This window comes from Micromesistius poutassou (assembly GCF_964030765.1).
Source record: "Micromesistius poutassou genome assembly, chromosome: 3".
NCBI classification, from domain to species: Eukaryota; Metazoa; Chordata; class Actinopteri; order Gadiformes; family Gadidae; genus Micromesistius; species Micromesistius poutassou.
The window spans coordinates 5,997,212-6,017,073 of record NC_140273.1 but is presented as its reverse complement, the minus strand read 5'-3'; the positions used below and the strand labels follow the sequence as shown (position 1 = coordinate 6,017,073).

Below are 19,862 nucleotides of genomic sequence, written 5' to 3'. Positions count from 1 at the left end.
CGCTTGGGACCCGCAAATGTATACATACATAGGCCTACATCCGCCGCGGACCCGCAACGGACTCCTGGCTCATCTGGCCCGGGTCCGTTTTGGACCCGTTTATCTTATTTTCAAAATCCCTTCTTGCTGTAGGATAAAATAGGATAAACTAAACTATAGGATAAAACTAAAAACTATCACTAGAATTGGCTATTACAGCAATATAGGCCTAAGCTTAAATATGCATTCCTTCTATTTTTAACCTAACAATATTGTCAATAAACAACAAAAAACAGAAACAGAAATTAATATGTTTTATTCAACGTAAAACAATAAACATCTACATAAAACGTAGAACAAAAAAGTGGCATTTAGTGCAGGGGCGGAGCCAGAGGGACCTGATTGGCCACCCTAGGTGCCAACAACAACCCCCCCCCCCCCTCAACAATTTTTGACATGAACTGCCTGCTCTGTGGTGTGGGTCTACTGCACACATATAAGGAATGACGCCCCTGATTTAGTGACAGACAGCCGGCGGGACACGTCTCCTCGCCGCCCGATCCGCCGCCAGGTTGAACCACCTGATCGCGTGCTTGCCTATCTCCGCGTCCGTGGCTGCCCGTGTGACCGTGTTTTTCCTTACAGCACCTGTAATCAAACAGACATATTTTATGTAATAGGTTTTTACTAACTTTTCGGGGCACCGCGGCGGCCGGAGCGGAGCTCCCGGGCGCGGTGCACGGCAGCCGGTCCCAGCGGTCGCGGTCCCCCGGCGGCCGTGCCCTGGCCGAGCTCCCGCGGTGCGCACTCCCGCGGGTACGGCGATTGAATACAGAAAGAAAAGCCGCCTCGGGGCACCGCGGCTGCCGGAGCTGAGCTGAGCTCCGCCACGCCCCGCGGCCGCCGTGCATCGCGGCTACAGTGCACAGGCCACCGTATCGTATTCAATCCCCGTGCCCGCGCGAGTGCACCGCCGGAGTCCGGGAGCTCGGCCGGTGCACGGCGACCGGGACACCGAAAGATGCGGTGCCCGAGGCAGCTCTTCTTTCTGTATTCAATCAACCGGAAACCCACAAGGAGCCCAGTGGTTCTCTCTCGCGCTCTCGCTCGCTCTCTCTCCTTCGCACACATGGTCCATAGATATGTTGTCTATGATGATGTCTATGATATATGTCTATGACTGTCAGTATTTATAAAACGGGTGGCTTAAATCAAGCGATCTGATTGGTTCCCAACTGTTGTATATTGAGCGTATACACACAGCTATGACGCCCGTTCAGTTTACAGAGTTCAGTATCACTCCGCGCCTAACTTGAACTGTTGTTATATATAAAAGCAATAGCATAGTTCACTGAAGCCTAAAAACATGTTGATTGCTGGAGAGGGTGGAAATGTTGTAAAGCAATAGGCACACGGTGAGTGAACTCGATAGAAGGCTAAATTGCCGGCGAACCGAGGTACCTCTAGCCTTCTCTCTGAAGGACGCTACAGTGTGTTGCATAGCAACCGCCGTACACTTTGCAGGCAGCCAGGAGGGACTACTTTTTTTGTATTATAAAAAAATGCTTTTTGCAAAATTGAGGGTGTCTATGACTTTCATTTCGCCATACTTACGTAACCGTTTTATAAAAGCAATAGATCACTTCAGTCAGTGGTATACGGTCATACCACAGCCTGTCGTGATCTATTGCTTAAATATATCTATGCCCATGGTCAACGCCAGCGACAAACTGAAGGAATCAAAAGTAGGAAGTCTCACAGCAGAGTGCATGTCAGAAAGGTAAGATTTTTGTTATTATCATTATTGCGCTGATAGTTAACAGGAATATTTTCAATAGCCTATTGTCCCTACTAAGTAAGACCTGACCGTGTCAGGTTTTCACTGACGCGCTATAGCTATTGCATTGTGTTATTAACATAACATCACTCATAGGCCTACCTGATTGAAAATCTGCGTATCAGGGAGTCATGATCATACTTTGTTTGATTTCGATAAAAAGGCATTAAACGTCCAAAAAAAGTATATGGTATAGTAGCCTACAGTCTAAAAAAGCCTGGCTAGGTCATATTGGTATGATGGTTGCTACGATATTTAAGGCTGCCCCAACATTTACTAACTATTGACTTTGAACGTAAATTTTAAATACTTACTGAAAAGCAAGGTCTTTGTTGCCATCTTACTAAAGGGCTTCTTGTTGTTAACACCCTTCCAGTTTATCTGGTGAGACACCTCATCGGTGAAGAGCCTGCCCAGGATGTTCCATGTCACCCTCTTCAAATCATGGCCTCCAATGGTGGCCAAAGAAGAAATCTAAAAGGCAAAGACATCTTTTTTAAATAGACAGCAAGGTAAACATTTCTAAGCTTAAGTTGCATTTAAAATGTTTTTGTTCCAGTTGAAAGTGTCCAGAAATGTAGAAAAACAGCTTATACGTTTAAAAAATCTTGTTCTCTTGGGTTATTTCTTTTCTAAACATGTACTTGGCTCACACCCTCATGGACCTGTGCCACCTTTACTCACAATGTCAAACCAGGGAGATTGTCACTCACTGACAGAATCTTACCACTGGGAAAAGGCAGTTCAGGACAGGCCTGTTCAGGGCTGCTTCAATATAATATTTGCAATAATCATGAACAATCAATAATCCTAATGGCACCATTCATATTAAGTAAGAAAACTCACCACTCTCTGTCGAGCTGTGTCATTTGACGAATCCTTTAAAAATGATTCAAAGGCCTCCACAGCCTCCAAATCCTCCAAGGGAAACTGGACATTGTCGGGCATTTGTATGTCTTGCCCCGGGGTGCTGTTCAGCCTGCTGCAAAGGAAGTTCACCTTTGCAACAAGCTGGTCTTGCTGCTGTTTGATGGTTTCCAGCAGGCTAAGGATGTGGACTTCAGTTGCTGTTGACAAACATGAAATATAGCTAAAATGTAGTGTATAAAATATATCACGTTTCAGTGCTTATCCTCATTACTCACAATACTGACATTAGTTATTGATAAAGTTTGAAGAAAATATGTGAGAGTTAGGGTTAGGATTAGGGTCAGAATTTCTTCCAAAATCTGTAGCATAGAATGACCCTCCAGTATTTGTCAGTTATTGCTTACCAGAGCAGGGAATGGGCTCATTTATTCTTCCCCCTCGCCATGTTGGTCTATAGGCCAAGGTAGAAGGAGAAGAGCCTGTAGAAGGCTCCTCTGATTGCCGCAGGTTCAGGGTTGATGCCGGGGGTGGAGGGAGATGAGGAGGGACTGCCGTTCCTGGCCCGTAGTGAGGAGGATGTCATGCGGTGTGCGAGAGGGGGAAAGAATTGTATTAAATGGCAGTCATCTGTTAATCATCACTGATAATACACATGGGACCGTTCTATTCACTGATATTTCAGAGATCAGTCCTTACCGTGAATAACTCTCTGCATGTTAAATGCGGGTGCAGGGAGATTTGGCAAAGGTTGCGGTCCTGCCCCATGGTAAGGTGCTAAGGGACAGAAATTGGTATTAAATGGTTAACCATGGTAGGCTGTGAGCTACAGGGCCAAACAATGGCAAACCTCTGGTGCATTCATTTGTATGTTTCAACATTTTGGTATGCACTACCTATTTCAATTCCATTAATGGATTGACAATGTATTTCAATACAATTTGATAATAATGAATGATAAATATTGCATGAATGCAGATATTTTTAACCAACACAGTCTCACCCCTATTCGTCAGATGCTTGACAATTTGCCCCTAAACGTTGTTTAACAACGTCTAGGGTACCCCCTCTTCGTCGTTCAACGACGGAAAGGGTCATCCGATAGTTTTGACCTCAAATACCTCTTCGTCGGATTTTGACGGAACGGGATTTTCGCGGACGAGGGCTATTGCAGGCGTGATCGTTGACGGTGGGGGGGTTGAGAAAATCTAAGATGGTAATGCAGATGCAATCTGTTGATTTGAAACAGAGTGACCATTGGCCACTGTATTCAATATTATTTCAGAGATCAGTCTTTACCTAGACTGTTTTCTTCAGGTCGAGGAGACCTGCTGCCTGGCACTCGGCGAGATGTTGGGGGAATGGATGGAGCTGGAGGAATGGATACAAGGAGAGGTGATAATTTTTAGCACTAAGAATGTTAACCATATCTTAATATTAATGTTATGATTTTGTTATTTTTGATGGCAAGAGGTTATGCCTTACTCTGCCAGTGCAATTGGCCATGCAACCCCGGAGATGTCAAATCTCCATCTTCACTCTCATCAGAGTCTCCAAAGCGATGGCTGTTAAGTAACCATATTATATTATTATTAGGGTTACTGCAATCCCAAAATCGCCAAATATACATACAGTATAGCACAAACATCTCTGGTTTATTTTTGAAATAACCTTCCTATCACTACAAAAACATAAACAAGACAGAACACACTTACACTGGCCTCCTCTGTCTTTTATCTGGAGGCCCACACTCCTGCTCTGCCTCAGACTGTAGGTCATGTAGGTCATTCCAATGTTATTGGAAAGTGATGGGGATGGGACATCAGGTTCAGAATCTGAACCTGTTGTCCCATCCCAATCACAATACACATCATCAAAATCCATGTCCTCTTCACTAAAATATTCATGTGAATCAAATGCATGAGCTGAAGAGGGTGGAGTAGTGTCCTCAGAGAGAACTCTGTCATCTGCCGTCATTGCCGTCATGTCCATCTCAGTCATGTCAGTCATGTCTGTCGTAATTTCAAGAAGCCTTTTTTGGACGTCAACACGTGCCCTTCGTCTTAAGGCGTTTAAGGAGACAGGCAGAGTCTTTCTATTCATTTTTGTTCTAAAAGAGACATTTCAGAAAGACAGGTTGCAATCATGTGTACAATTGATCATTGTTCCTAATGTAATGTTCCTAATCATTGTTCCTAATGTTGTTTTTAAATAAATACATTGTTGAATAGACTTTAGTGGTGTTTCATTGCTATAAACTAGACAAAAATAGAGAAAAAGAGCAACATTTGTGATTTAATAGATTTACTAGATTTACATTAAACATGTATGTGTGAGGCATTTTTCGTGGCCTATCTGCTTGGCCTTGACATGGTATAATACATTTTAATTTTGACTTACTTGATTAATCGAACCCAGCAGAGGAGGCAATGTTCAAAGTTGAAGCTGCAGAACACAAAATAGAAGATGATGGGGACCAAGTTCCATAATGCTACCATAAGAAATCACAAACAGGCGGGAACACCCATTCGTTGTCCAAACTGTGATTAAAATGTTGAAGCTTATAATTTTCATTACAAAGAGGATGGAAAAGGGGCAATAGACACTATGAGACCAAAATCGCCAAAATGCAAACTTAGCTAGAAGCTAGCGCTAAACCATTATCAGGGAGCCTGGGATATGCTTTGATCGAGGTTATTTTTAAACATTAGGCCTATGTTAACGTATGGCATGATAACTCTCAAGCGCAGCGCACACCGGCCGCGCCGCGCCCCCATATTTCCGACGGACGAGCCCACACCTTGCCGCGCGCGCGGGTGCGCCGCCCTAGCACTGTACACGTCGGTCGACGGAAGAGAGTGGGCGTGTCCGACGCACGAGCGGGCGCGCGGCCGATGTGTGCAAGTTTGAACAGAGTTTTAGTTGATAGAAGAAAGTTTCAAGACGCTACCTGTTAAGAAATAGGCAACGGCATTTTTGCCCTGTGGAAGTAGCCTAATTTAAGAACGGCGAAATATTTATTATATATTTATAATATTTATTTAAACGATACTCTGATATCTACATCATGTAGTCTGTGGTTGTTGTAGGCTATGTGTATTCTTACTTAATATAGGCTTCCCTAATCTCTCTCTCTCTCTCTCTCTCTCTCTCTCTCTCTCTCTCTCTCTCTCTCTCTCTCTCTCTCTCTCTCTCTCTCTCTCTCTCTCTCTCTCTCTCTCTCTCTCTCTCTCTCTCGCGCCGCTGAACAGTACGCCCCCCCCCCCCCCCCAACGTAGAACCACTCAGTGGCGGTTTTAGCTACGGGCGATATGGGCAGCCGCCCGGGGCGGCATTACAGGGGGCGGCGGCACGAGCAAACGGAAAAAAAAGATCCGCGCATTTTCTATTATCGATCATACTCCCCCCCGTCAACAACTCCGTTAGACCGCGATCGCGCCCCCCCCCCCCCCCCCCCTCCCCTCAACAATTCCGTCAGACTGCGATCGCGCGCCTCCCATCATTTATCCACTCACCTGCCCCTAACGCGCATGGGTCATTAAGATGTAGCCTATCCCATTCACTAATGTTAATTTATCCGCATAACCAATTTTATCACTCGCTGATAAACTGTTGTAGTAAGCTGACAACATCGCTAGTTAACACCGCAACTGCAAGTTAACCACACGGAGATAACCGCAACGGAGGCAACCGGTGAAACTTTTTTCTTTCTGCAGTCATGCTGCGCGCACATCCGCCGTGTTGATAAACAAATAATCCCCCTATACATTAATGACACAGAAATTAACCTTTTCAATCAATGGAAGTGCCGCCACTCCGACAATTACTGTGTGTTCACACCGCACTTTGTCCCATTTCGCCTATTCGCGCGAATAGGCGAATGTTGCCGCGCGACAAATCATAATCTGTCGCTGTGCATTTATGTGTGTGCATTCGCGGGGCGAATTTTTTTTTTGCCTGACAACGGTCATTCATGCCAATTCATTCTCATCAACCATGGCCGAGATGTGTGTCTGTACCTGTTGTGGAAGAGGGAGAGCCCGTCGTTTATGGGTTAATAATATAATCCGGAGGCGCACACCGCTTTGTGCCGTGATATTATATATATCGTATATATTATATTATATGATATAGATATTTATATATTATATGTAGATATAGAGCGGGAGTCGCAAACGGCAATAATCACTTTCTCCTCCAAGCTGCGGTTCACTGAACGGTTGAACGGTGATTGGCTGTTTTACGTTACTTCACCCAGGGAGTGAACTGATTGGCTGTTACGTGACGTCACCCAGGGAGTGAACGCTGATTGGCTGTTTTACGTTACTTCACCCACGTTACCCACAGGGAGTGAACGCTGCTCATTTTCCCCATAATGACCGGCGTTCTATACATTATCCCTTACATAAAATTGCTATTGCATTTTAAATCAAATAGGCTACAGACTCACATGATCAATCACTTCTCGGTTCTACTGCTAGTTCAATATCAAACAAAGTCATTACAATACAATTATATCATAGACCTATACACGATGAAAACACAAAGGCCAATGTTTACTGTGAATGTCGCAATATCTCAATTAATAAATGCACTTACTCAGTCAAAAGGATTCAGCACAAAGTTGAAAAAAGAAATGAAATGACCGTCTCCGACTCTCCGTCTACGTGATAGCTCAATATTTACGTGATAGCTAAAAAAATGCTAGCTCATAGATAGATCAAATTCGTGATAACCGTTCAATCCAACCGTTCACCAAATTCAACCGTTATAAATGGGCGGAGCCCACTTATATTGCCTCTGTGAAAGGCGCGTCCGCCAGGGATCCGACTTGGGTCCGCGGACCGCTGTTTGGCAGTGGGCGGAGCCATCCTCTGTGAAAGGCGCGTCCGCGTCCAGGGATCCGACTTGGGTCCGCTCAGGATCCGCTGTTTGACAGTGGGCGGAGCCAGCTCTGTGAAAGGCGCGTCCGTGTCCAGGGATCCGACTTGGGTCCGCTCAGGATCCGCTGTTTGACAGTAGAATTTTTCGGAGGCGGAGCGGATCCTCTGGGCGGAGCCAAAACGAATGTGACAGTAACGCGGGTTTGGTGACTTGAAAGCGGATCCGCCTAGGAGTCTCATGCTGTGTGGGACAGGACGTTGCTCTAGCTATAATTCATTGTTGTGGTTTGTTTCCTCCACTCCACTACCTTCAGAGAGTCTGGAAACTTTTACAGTCAAATTTCCTGATAACAATGAAATGTACCACAAATAAAAAATTTGACTTGTAAATAAAATAAGGTAGGATCTACCAAAAGAAAAGGCGAGTAGGAAAAATGTAAGATGTTTTAGTAGTAGGCCTTCACCCATATATCCTGTTTATACGTCATATGTTATTTTGTCTTTTTTATTCGTTGCATAAATTCATGTGCTGTAACAGATGGAATGTATACACTTTTAGATTCATTATTTAATCATTTTATTAAAACTAGTTAATGAACTATCTCAAAGAAACAGAAACTGTGTGTAAATTAGGAAAGCCACTGTCCGCCAGTCTGAAAGTGTAGCGTGCTAAGCTACCAGTTACTCTTCATTACATGAGCCTGTTGTGGATTTTGGTCCAGGAAAGGCCGCCGAGACAGGATCGCTTTTAACTCACTTTATTTGGTTGAGGTTATTGGTCTATTGTCTATCGTCTATGAAACAAAAGGAGAGGAATGGTAAATAACACGCGCGGAGCGTCTCAGAGCTTTGCATCCAGGATACGCTGCTGAGAGATTCTGAATCTAAACTGGCGGAGTCCGAGTTAAATAAGAAGGTAAAAAGGTGGGCGTGCTCTGTGGCTTTAAAAGCCCGCCCCCTTTCATCTATGGTTTTCCCACTTCCTCTGTGTGTCCGTTGCTGCCCCTAGTGTAAATGTTTCGTAACTTTGTCAAATGTGTTCAGTGCTGCCCTCTGGCGATTGTGAGGGGAAATTAACTCTAAACTATGCTTGGTGCTACTGGATATGGCTAAGTGAGAGTATTACAGTAAAAATGTATCGCTAGGGAATATTACAATTAAAAAATGTCACAATTCCCTCCTTGGTCATCTCAGATGACCATTCTACAAACCACTAATATTACCAACAGCATATATAAAAAACAAGAGTAAAAAGCAAAAGAGAAAATATGTACACACCCATGGGTTGGTTACCATGGAACAATCATCAACATAATCAACACTACACAATACAATCAGTACGTCATATGGTCATAAAGGCATAATCATAAAGGCACATATGTATTCATCAATGGAAACTTTGTCAAAACACTTCTAGGCATAAAACAAAATTAAATTCACATACTTTCAACATTACAAAAAATTGAGCAGCATAGGTAAATGGTTAAACCCTTTTTTTTTTAAATTCACTTGTTTGTCATAACACAGAATTTATACCCTTTCAGTATGCATTGAAAATTTACCGAATATAACAAAAACAAAACAAAACAAACAAAAAAAAAATTTTTCAGTAAGTATGGAAAATCTACTGAACATAACAAAAAGTAACACAATTTTTTCAGCATGTATGAAAATCTACTGAACATAAAAAGTAACACAATTTTTTCAGCATGTATGAAAATCTACTGAACATAAAAAGTAACACAATTTTTTCAGCATGTATGAAAATCTACTGAACATAAAAAGTAACACAATTTTAAATTTTCCTTCGAGTATGCATAGGTTTGAATGGCTCAGTGAGCTTTATGTATGTAGAGTTTTGGACATTTTACATTTAAATCTAAACAACATTTTGTAATAGTAAACATGACTCTCATGGGTTTGTTCAATGTTTCCTCATTCAAGTAAACCAGGTATATTGCTTCTCTTAGATACATGCACATAACTTCTGGGAACCGGGGACTATTCTATGTAATTTAATCTGATCACATCGGGCCCTTCGGGTTGCTGTTCACTCATTGTCTCCGGAGTAGGTTCGATTCCTACATAAGCCTGTAAGACATCTGGCAGTCTTGAAGCACTCACTGCTGTGGTGATCAACCTATTCAGTAGTCCTTGTATGCAAGGAATGCAACAACAACAAATAACAACTAACACGGTTATTGTTACTATTCCCATCATGAAGACTGAGTGAATTGGACTCATCCATTTACCAAGTATGTTCTCCATCCACCCGGTGATAGGGTTAGTGATGCCCGAGTTCTCCGCCCACTCTAATCTGAGGGCCTGTTGGCCTGCCAGCGCTCTGGACACTGACCCATCTGGAGCTGCGTTATTGGGGATATAAGTACAACATGCTGTTCCTATCATCTGGCACACCCCTCCTTGCTCAGCCGTCCACATGTCCAATGCTAACTGGTTTTGATAGGCCATACGAGAGGTAGCATCTAATTGTTCTGATATTCCCCTAATCACCTCGGTGGTATGGTTGACAAACCGCTGTTGGTTATAATATATATAGTTTATCCAATCAACATTTTTATTAATGGTGGCCCACCAAACAAAAACAGATTCAAATCCTGCTATTACTTGATTGCGAGCTTTATGTTCTTCGGGGACGCCTCGGGGCACACCTATGGAGTCTATGTAAATATTTTTATCTAAACTTCCTGAGACTGGTTTCAGTGTTAGTTTCTGGCGAATAAAATTTGGGAAGTCTCTATTCTTCCATATCTTGAGATTCATCACATGTTTGCTATCTGGTAAAATATAGATAGGCATTACAAGTTGAATTACAGCGCATGTCCTTGAGAAATTTATGGGGAGAACCCTCTGATGATTTGTCCTCCGCAGAACCACCATATGTCACTATGAGCATGAGTCATATTAGATAACAGATCTATCACTCTAGTGGTGTTACATACTTCAGGAGGAAGGGACCCCACTTTCTTACCTATGCCATTACCTTGGATGCAATGGTAGCCAGGAGTAAGATTAACTTCGAAGCTGGGGGGGTATAGCCCTAATGAGGGTCTCAGGATACATAATGTCTAATAAGCCTTTTACATTAGTCATACACCCAGTGATGTGGCCGTCTACAAACAGTTCTAGTAAGCATGCAAACCCTTCTTTTGAGTTAAACGGGGTAATCCTAGCGGGAGCTGTGGTTAGAGTGGGTCGTCCTTCAGCGCAGATCATACAGTCGGTCTTTCCCTGAGCTTGTGCCGTGTAATTCAACCATTTTAACCGTATATTTACATTATGTCCCCCTGTTTCTACTTCCCATTTATCTGCTTGCACAGGGATAGTATCCCTCCTTGTACCCAGGATGTGTGAACCATGACGTCTGCTTTCATACCTTGAAGGCACTGGGGCCGCGGTAGTATATTGTAGGCTCAGTTGATATACACAGATATTTCTCAGCCTTGTAGAATGAGTCTTCACTTTGTCTGCAGTCCTTTAAATGGCAAATCAAGTTAAAATATTGTTGTTATTCCGTAACAAGTATGCCAACGTGGTTACTTCCGTTATTGTTGCATCTTTGTGCATTGGGGTCCGGACGGATCCCATGCATCTGGAGGTGGTATCAGTCATCGTCTTTTGTGTGTGTGACAATGACTGTGTGAGGCTGGTGACTGTGTGAGAGGGAGCCTGTATGTGAGAGAGAGAGACTGTGTGAGGCTGGTGACTGTGTGTGAGACTGTGTGTGTGAGAGAGGGAGCCTGTGTGTGTGAGAGAGGGAGCCTGTATGTGAGAGAGAGGGAGCCTGTGTGAGAGAGAGGGAGCCTGTGTGAGAGAGAGAGACTGTGTGAGAGAGAGAGGGAGCCTGTATGTGAGAGAGAGGGAGCCTGTGTGAGAGAGAGAGAGAGACTGTGTGTGTGAGAGAGAGAGAGAGAGTGTGTGTGAGTCTGGTGTGTGTGTGAGAGAGAGAGACTGTGTGTGAGTCTGGTGTGTGTGTGTGTGAGAGAGAGAGACTGTGTGTGAGTCTGGTGACTGAGAGAGAGAGAGAGAGACACTGTGTGAGTTTGGTGACTGAGAGAGAGAGAGAGACTGTGTGTGAGTCTGGTGACTGTGTGTGAGGGGGGAGGGAGAGAGAGAGACTGTGTGAGAGAGAGAGGCTGTGTGTGAGCCTGGTGACTGTGTGTGAGAGAGAGGGAGTGTGTGAGTCTGGTGACTGTGAGAGAGAGGGAGTGTGTGAGTCTGGTGACTGTGAGAGAGAGAGAGTGTGTGAGTCTGGTGACTGTGAGAGAGAGAGAGAGTGTGTGAGTCTGGTGACTGTGAGAGAGAGAGAGAGTGTGTGAGTCTGGTGACTGTGAGAGAGAGAGAGAGTGTGTGAGTCTGGTGACTGTGAGAGAGAGAGAGAGTGTGTGAGTCTGGTGACTGTGAGAGAGAGAGAGAGAGAGAGAGAGAGAGAGAGAGAGAGAGAGAGAGAGAGAGAGAGAGAGAGAGAGCTTGTGCATTGGGCGGAGGTGGTATCAGCCATCGTCTGTGTGTGGCGCCCGTGCCTCTATGCCTCTTGGGGTCGTTCTTCTACACCTCTGCGTCTAACCTTCCAGAAGGGAAGGCTCCACGGTTACAGTGTCAACCCCTCAGCAACAGGCGGAACGGGTCGCCACGGCTGATTCTCTTCCGTTGTATTCTCCGGGTCTATTGGGTCCATGTGGTGCTTCCTTCCACCTGGATGGCTGTTGGCGTTGCTCTGATGACTTTGTATGGTCTTTCTCTCCTGGGTTTGTTCTTGAAAACCCTTAGGTAGATCTGGTCACCCGGCTCCACTCCCCTTGGTGGGTTCTCGTCTGGCTTTGAGGTTCTGCTTTTCTCTTGTTGGAATACAAACTCATGTACAGCAGTTAGTCGTCAAACATATTGTTCTTAATTCTATATAATTGCTTTAACGGAAGTCCCTTATGGGATCCTTGAAATGAAGTTGAAGGCATGGATCAACCAGTAAATATTTCATGCGAGGTTAGATGAGTCATTCTGTTAGCTTGCATGTGAGAACTCATTAGTGTTAGTGGTATTGTTCTACACAATTCAATTGAGTCAAAAGTTTGATTAGTCTCACTACTTCCCTCCTTGCTCATGGTTAACTCCAAGTTAACTCCATGAGCATTAAATGATAATTGAAATTGAGAACATAGCATGTAGGATCACTTCCTAACAGATAGCAGTTACTCGACCATGATTCTAGATTTTAATTGATTTAATTGACAAGTAATTCTACTTGTACAGTTTTAGATTTACTTTTTATTATATGTATTTCAGTCTCATAATTGTCATACCCATTTTTATTCAATTATCCTTTCCAGTGTGACTTTTCCTATTACCCTTTTTATTTATTTATTTATTTTTTTTTTTTAATGTGATATCAATGATATTTGTGATATGTTGAACTGTGCATTAACTCCGCCGTCCCCGAGTCCTTTTGGGGCGGGTCCTTCTGCTCAGATTGGTGAGAGAGGATTTTCCCTGAACTCTAAGAGTCCCCAGCGCTGGTTGACCCCTGGACTTCTGTGGACGAGCGGTGTGTGTGCTATGGACAACTTTATATGCTAATTGTTCACGTTATGGAGTCTAGATAATAACCCCTAAATTCTGCGATTACCATGGGACGTATTGATCATGGTGTCCCTTTACTAGAAAAGAGTTTACACCTGAAACACCATTTGGTGCTTTCCTCACCTTCTGTGATCTTCTAAAGTTTTTCTCCTCTGATTTACTACCTTTGTTTCTCTGCGTGTCTCTTTTTTCTGACTAAACATTTTTGGCCGCACCTGGGGTCGTAAATCGATAACCCCCAGAAGTACCCTTGTCCCACTTCTTAGTGGGAGACAAAATCTTAAAAACAATCTTAAAAAATCTTAAAAACAATAATCTTAAAAACAAAAACACATGGACAATCGTACACCACAAAAAATAATGTTCATCATAACTAAACACATATTTACAAGTTCGAACCATATAAGTCGAACTGACCGATTTCAGGTTTACAACACATGGACAATCGTACACCACAAAAAATAATATTCATCATAACTAAACACATATTTACAAGTTCGAACCATATAAGTCGAACTGACCGATTTCAGGTTTTCAATAATCTTTTCTGGTTATTCCAGATTCCTACACGTCTAAATTCAACACCGTCATGGCGGATTTTAACCCTCTTAGGGGAACCACTTGCCGAATAGGAAAAAAAAAAAAGAGAGAGGGGACTCAAATTTCCCACAAAAAATAGAAACAGTTGCAAACTAATATGTACATTACAAAAAATAACACAATCCAAAAATAAACACCAATGGGTTAGTAGCTGATTTTGAAAATGTTTACTCTGACGATAATCAGTAGATAATATTTAACGGTGTCTCTGTCTCTTCCTATCTCTTAGAAGAGACAGGGACATGGGTAAAAATGCTGGTTTAATAACTAAGTATCACTGTTAGTGTGCATGATGGATCTTAGGTGTACAGAGCAAATATTTACACAGACAATCAGGGAGAACGAAAAGTGTTCTTCTGGGCAGTAGGGTGGGCGATTATTAGCATGGACGTTTATTAGGTGCCAAGCACAAAGTGCGAGGAACCTATTGTAATTGTTAGTTTTATTATTATTATTCCGCCCCGTTTGCATTACACAGTCTAAACCGCTCGCACGCTTTTTATGAAATTTACTAGACCTGTAGAGGTTGACCCAAGATTAACAGAGAGCAAATATTACACTGATTGGCCCAAAGGTGGCGTTATACTAACTGCCCAAAAATGCAAACTTTGCACAAGCATATTTCGTAGCCGGTTTGACCTACACTCATGAAACTTTGTTCACACGTGCATATCCTCAGGCTGGACAAATATGCCTCAAGAACTTATGACTTGCGGTTCCTAGATTTGCCGCATGAGTCTGTACAATAAAGTTTAAAGCACCCATGAGCCATTGACTTCTAAAAGAGGCGTGGTTTAAAACACAAAAATAGTTAAATGCTCATATCAACATCAAGTTGGACTCCTATGATCTTGACTCCAATGCAAAAGTCAAATTTCTGAACAAGATAAAGTCAACATATTTACAAATACGGCGTGGCATCGAAATGGGTGTGGCCTGTCACAAAAAACACCACAGCTCATAGACACAATGTTTGCTTTGAGTGGGACCAACTTCGTGGCTGTTGGGCCCAAAGTTCCAGCTAAGTGAAATGAAAGTGATTGGCAAAACAACATGGCTGCTAGAGGCTCAAAATCCTCAAAAATTGTCAAAATTTAACGTCAAAAGTCAGGGTTAACTTAACCCAATCACCATCAAACCTGGGATAGTCAAAGGTACATGGGTCAAGATGAAACTGTCCAAATTGTATCTAAATCAGTCTAAAGTTGGCGCTATTGCAACAGTCCAAAAATGCAAAAAATGGTTTGATCGTTTATTTGTCGGCTCAGGTTTGGCACCGTAAAATGCTGTTTGCAGCTTTATTTCACCTTATTGTTTGCTCATGAAAAAAAAAAAAAAATTACAATATTAAGATTTGCATCTTCAATAGTAGACGAATATTTTGCTTTGACCGTTATTCATAATCACAATTAATGCTCTATCATTCTATTCAATTGTCTCTTTTTTAACCCAACTATCTAAATCGGATGACCTGATCTTTATTTATGCTACATATTGTTTGTATTTAATATTGTCTATCCTTTGCCACACTTCTACCTTCTGCATACCACATCAAACGTGCATATGACTTATTCTAATAAAGTAAAACCTGGTTTCATCTTTACGTTCTTATAGTTACATGAGTATCAAACCTGTTCATTATTATTTCCAAAACAGTTTCCTAGTTATTCAAGTCCCTTATCTATCTATACCATTACAAAAATATTATTATTATATTTATCTAGTTTTCCGTTGGTCAACATCTAATCGATACAATATTCTCAACCTCTAGTCGGTTTGTCTGTTTGTCTATCTGTGAACAAACATCACACTGATCACATCATCTTACTGAACAACCCCCGAGCAATCCTCTCAGGCCCTCTGGGTTCCAGCCAACTTCTTATCACAACTTTAATAACATAGATCATTTAAAAAATGTCCAGTTCAAAAACAAATACATCGAACATTAATAAATCCACCATATCTCAATTATACGGCTTCCACATATAATGAAGGTATCTTTGACAGTAGGGATCCAGTTTCATACAGTTTCATCCTCCATAAATTTCTTCATGGTTCAATAATAACGGAGGTCTCCACTACATGTGGATAAATGCAAGTAGACCTATTCTGTCGTATGTACATAATGGGGTAAATCCACAAAAAACACAAATCAATCAATCCATCGTAAATCAATTCTACGGCTTCACATATAACGAAGGTCTCCAATGCATGAGTACCTCTTACATCCTATGTACATAATGTGGTAAAAAGAAATATAATTAAAACTGCGCGCAGTGATGAACGGGACCTCGCGCCGGCTTGCGGCCGCGTCATGTGCCGTCGTAACATGTGCGCTGACCAATGTAGAAGCAGATCCGACACAAGATGTCGGAGCACTGTGCAGCTGTGTATTGTGTGGATGCAGTGTGTGGCAGTGGCGTCACTAGGCTGTTTTCTAAAACAAAAACAAATCAACTTTCCGACGGTCCTTGAACGCCCCCCGTTCACCGCACGACAACAAGCAACACGTGAGTCAGTACACTTCAGCAGTCGGACTCAGTGTGACAACCAGACTTACGGCTTCACATATAACGAAGGTCTCCAATGCATGAATACCTCTTACATCCTATGTACATAATGTGGTAAAAAGAAATATAATTATTTAGTAGTAAAAACACACTGAGTGTGTGTGACAGTTTGTGTGGGTGTGTGTGTGAGACAGAGTGTTTCTGTTAGTGTGTTTAAGCCTGTACGTATATGTGTGAGATAGTCTGTGTGTGTGAGAGATAGTATGTGATACAGTTACTGAGAGGGTGAGGGTGTTGGGGGAGGGATAGAGAGAGAGGGGGGGGGGGGAGAAGAGAGAGAGAGAGAGAGAGAGAGAGAGAGAGAGAGAGAGAGAGAGAGAGAGAGAGAGAGAAGGGGGGGGGGAGAGGGAGAGAGAGAGAGAGAGAGAGAGTTGGGGGGATAGGTAGATGGTTCCCCGAGTTGGCCTTCTTGTGACACCCTGGTCATGCAGCCCTTTCAGCCCGGTAAGACATCCAGCCAGCTGAAGGCCCAGCCAACGGTTCTCAAGCAAGAACACAATAATGAAGGGAACATTCACTGATTGAGCCATGCGCATTTGCCATGCTCAGAATGCGAGAGACAGACAGACAGACAGACAGACAGACAGACAGACAGACAGACAGAAGGGGGGGGAGAGAGAGGGAGAGAGGGGGGAGAGAGAGGGAGAGAGAGAGGGGGGGGAGAGAGGGAGAGAGAGAGGGGGGGGAGAGAGGGAGAGAGAGAGAGGGGGGGGGAGAGAGGGGGGGAGAGAGAGGGAGAGAGAGGGGGGGGGAGAGAGGGAGAGAGAGAGAGGGGGGGGGGAGAGAGGGAGAGAGAGAGAGGGGGGGGGAGAGGGAGAGAGAGAGAGGGGGGGGAGAGGGAGAGAGAGAGAGGGGGGGGGAGAGAGGGAGAGAGAGAGAGGGAGAGAGGGGGGGGGGAGAGAGGGAGAGAGAGAGAGAGAGAGTTGGGGGATAGGTAGATGGTTCCCCGAGTTGGCCTTCTTGTGACACCCTGGTCATGCAGCCCTTTCAGCCCGGTAAGACATCCAGCCAGCTGAAGGCCCAGCCAACGGTTCTCAAGCAAGAACACAATAATGAAGGGAACATTCACTGATTGAGCCATGCGCATTTGCCATGCTCAGAATGCGAGAGACAGACAGACAGACAGACAGACAGACAGACAGAGGGGGGAGAGAGGGAGAGAAGGGGGGGGGAGAGAGAGGGAGAGAGGGGGGAGAGAGAGGGAGAGAGAGAGGGGGGGGAGAGGGGGAGAGAGAGAGAGGGGGGGGGGAGAGAGGGAGAGAGAGAGAGGGAGAGAGAGGGGGGGGAGAGAGGGAGAGAGAGAGAGAGAGTTGGGGGGATAGGTAGATGGTTCCCCGAGTTGGCCTGAAGCTCTATCAGCCCGATAACACATCCAGCCAGCTGAAGGCCCAGTCAACGGTTCTCAAGCAAGAACACAATAATGAAGGGAACATTCATTGATTGAGCCATGAGCATTTGCCATGCTCAAAATGCGAGAGACAGAGCGGGACAGACAGACAGACAGACAGACAGACAGACAGACAGACAGACAGACGGGGAGAGAGGGAGAGAAGGGGGGGGAGAGAGAGGGAGAGAGAGGGAGAGAGGGGAGAGAGAGGGGGGGGAGAGAGGGAGAGAGAGAGGGGGGGAGAGAGGGAGAGAGAGAGAGGGAGAGAGAGGGGGGGAGAGAGGGAGAGAAGGGGGGGGGAGAGAGGGAGAGAAGGGGGGGGAGAGAGGGAGAGAGGGGGGAGAGAGAGGGAGAGAAGGGGGGGGGCGGGTGTTCTCTTTGTTAACCAAATGGTGATCTCCTTTGAAGCTTGTCTAGGTGTGATAGGCATCTTTAGGACAATGTCTCTCATCCCCCAATGCTTAAACAAGGCTTTCACCATGTGGTCGACCATAATCGCCATTAAAAAAATGCGTTAACATGGCCACCGACACGACGAGAACTGTATTCCATACAGATTGTCTTTGTTTCATGGGACCTAGAGACACCACCACGTGTGGACTCCCATTCTAGTCTTCTGGGCCTAATAACACCACGTTATTGCCGACTCGACAATGCTCTGAACACTCTTTCCAGCTTCGGGGTCTCAACGAACTGTTCAATACAACTTGGATAACAATTTAGCTCATCAGTAGGCTACTGTGTCCCGGTCAAAACGCGGACACGTCGAAAACTTAACAAATCCTTTATACAGATCGCCTCTAAAACCCCGTCGGGTATCACATTTAGACAAACATATATACAATCCTGGCCCTTTGTTTCCTCGGTTTAGTCTTATAATGGCGACTAAATCATTGTTTATAATTAATTCCCAATCGGAGTTATCAGCGATCGTTCATCTTTACTTCGGCTTAACTGTAATGACTATGGACCGGAATAACGGAGCTTTCACGAAAACGAATACTGATTACCTCTGCCACCTAAAGTTCCTATAACTAATCTATGCAGAATTAGTCTTTGCGACAATAGGTTCTGCTTACCTTATTTTATTGGGCCCGTGGCAGGGAAGATCAGATCCTCGTGTTCGATCGGCTCGGTCAGCCCAGGTCCGCCTTTCCTTGGATAAATCACGTCGGGGTCACCAAATTGTTGTGGATTTTGGTCCAGGAAAGGCCGCCGAGACAGGATCGCTTTTAACTCACTTTATTTGGTTGAGGTTATTGGTCTATTGTCTATCGTCTATGAAACAAAAGGAGAGGGATCGTAAATAACACGCGCGGAGCGTCTCAGAGCTTAGCATGCAGGAAGATACGCCGCTGAGAGATTCTGTCTTCCAAAGGCGGAGTCTGAGTTTATGTATCCCAGGTGTTCTTCTTTGGGTTTTCTCACTTCCTGTGTGTGTCCGTTGCTGCCCCTAGTGTAAATGTTTTATAACTTTATCAATTGTGTTCAGTGCTGCCCTCAGGCGATTAGGAGGGGAAATTACCTCTAAACTATGCTTGGTGCTACTGGATATGGCTAAGTGAGAGTATTACAGTAAAAATGTATCGCTAGGGAATATTACAATTAAAAAATGTCACACACGTGACGTAGTTGCAAGCCGGTACGAGGTCCCGTTCATCACTGCGCGCAGTTTTAAAAAAGCGCAGTTTTAAAAAGAAATCGCGCCGGCTTGCGGCCGTGTCACGTGCCGTCGTAACATGTGTGCTGGCGAGATGTGCACATGTTAGGACCGCACGTGACGCAGCCGCAAGCCGGCACGAGGTCCCGTTCATCACTGCGCGCAGTTTTAAAAAAGCGCAGTTTTAAAAAAAATTTGCGCCGGCTTGCGGCCGCGTCACGTGCCGTCGTAACATGTGTGCTGGCAAGATGTGCACATGTTAGGACCGCACGTGACGCAGCCGCAAGCCGGCACGAGGTCCCGTTCATCACTGCGCGCAGTTTTAAAAAAGCGCAGTTTTAAAAAAATTTCGCGAATTTATGTAATCTGTAGAAGCAGAGGTGCCCTGTGGTGTCCTACTGATTGTTTTGACATTAACATGTAAGACCACATTTAACTGAATTACATGTTCATTAACCCTACATCAATGATCCGATAAATT

General features: G+C 44.2%; 2 protein-coding genes across 2 annotated transcripts in view; both read right to left on the bottom strand.

Annotated features, from left to right (window-relative positions):
* Nucleotides 1-278: 278 nt before the first annotated feature.
* On the bottom strand, nt 279-4,471 carry LOC311340522 (uncharacterized protein; the record flags this gene model as incomplete). Its single annotated transcript, XM_084465393.1, has 6 exons — nt 279-627; nt 2,131-2,290; nt 2,663-2,883; nt 3,091-3,243; nt 3,383-3,460; nt 4,399-4,471. 6 exons carry the CDS (start codon nt 4,469-4,471, stop codon nt 497-499), a joined length of 816 nt encoding a protein of 271 aa, XP_084321519.1. The 3' UTR covers nt 279-496.
* Nucleotides 4,472-6,317: 1,846 nt separating this feature from the next.
* The window catches only part of usp34 (ubiquitin specific peptidase 34), a gene marked incomplete at its 3' end in the record, with an annotated part of 57,943 nt that continues 44,398 nt past the window's right edge, over nt 6,318-19,862 (bottom strand). The window contains 2 exon segments of the mRNA XM_084465392.1: nt 6,318-6,333; nt 7,529-7,731. Of these exon segments, the coding sequence (XP_084321518.1) occupies nt 6,318-6,333; nt 7,529-7,731 (219 nt within the window).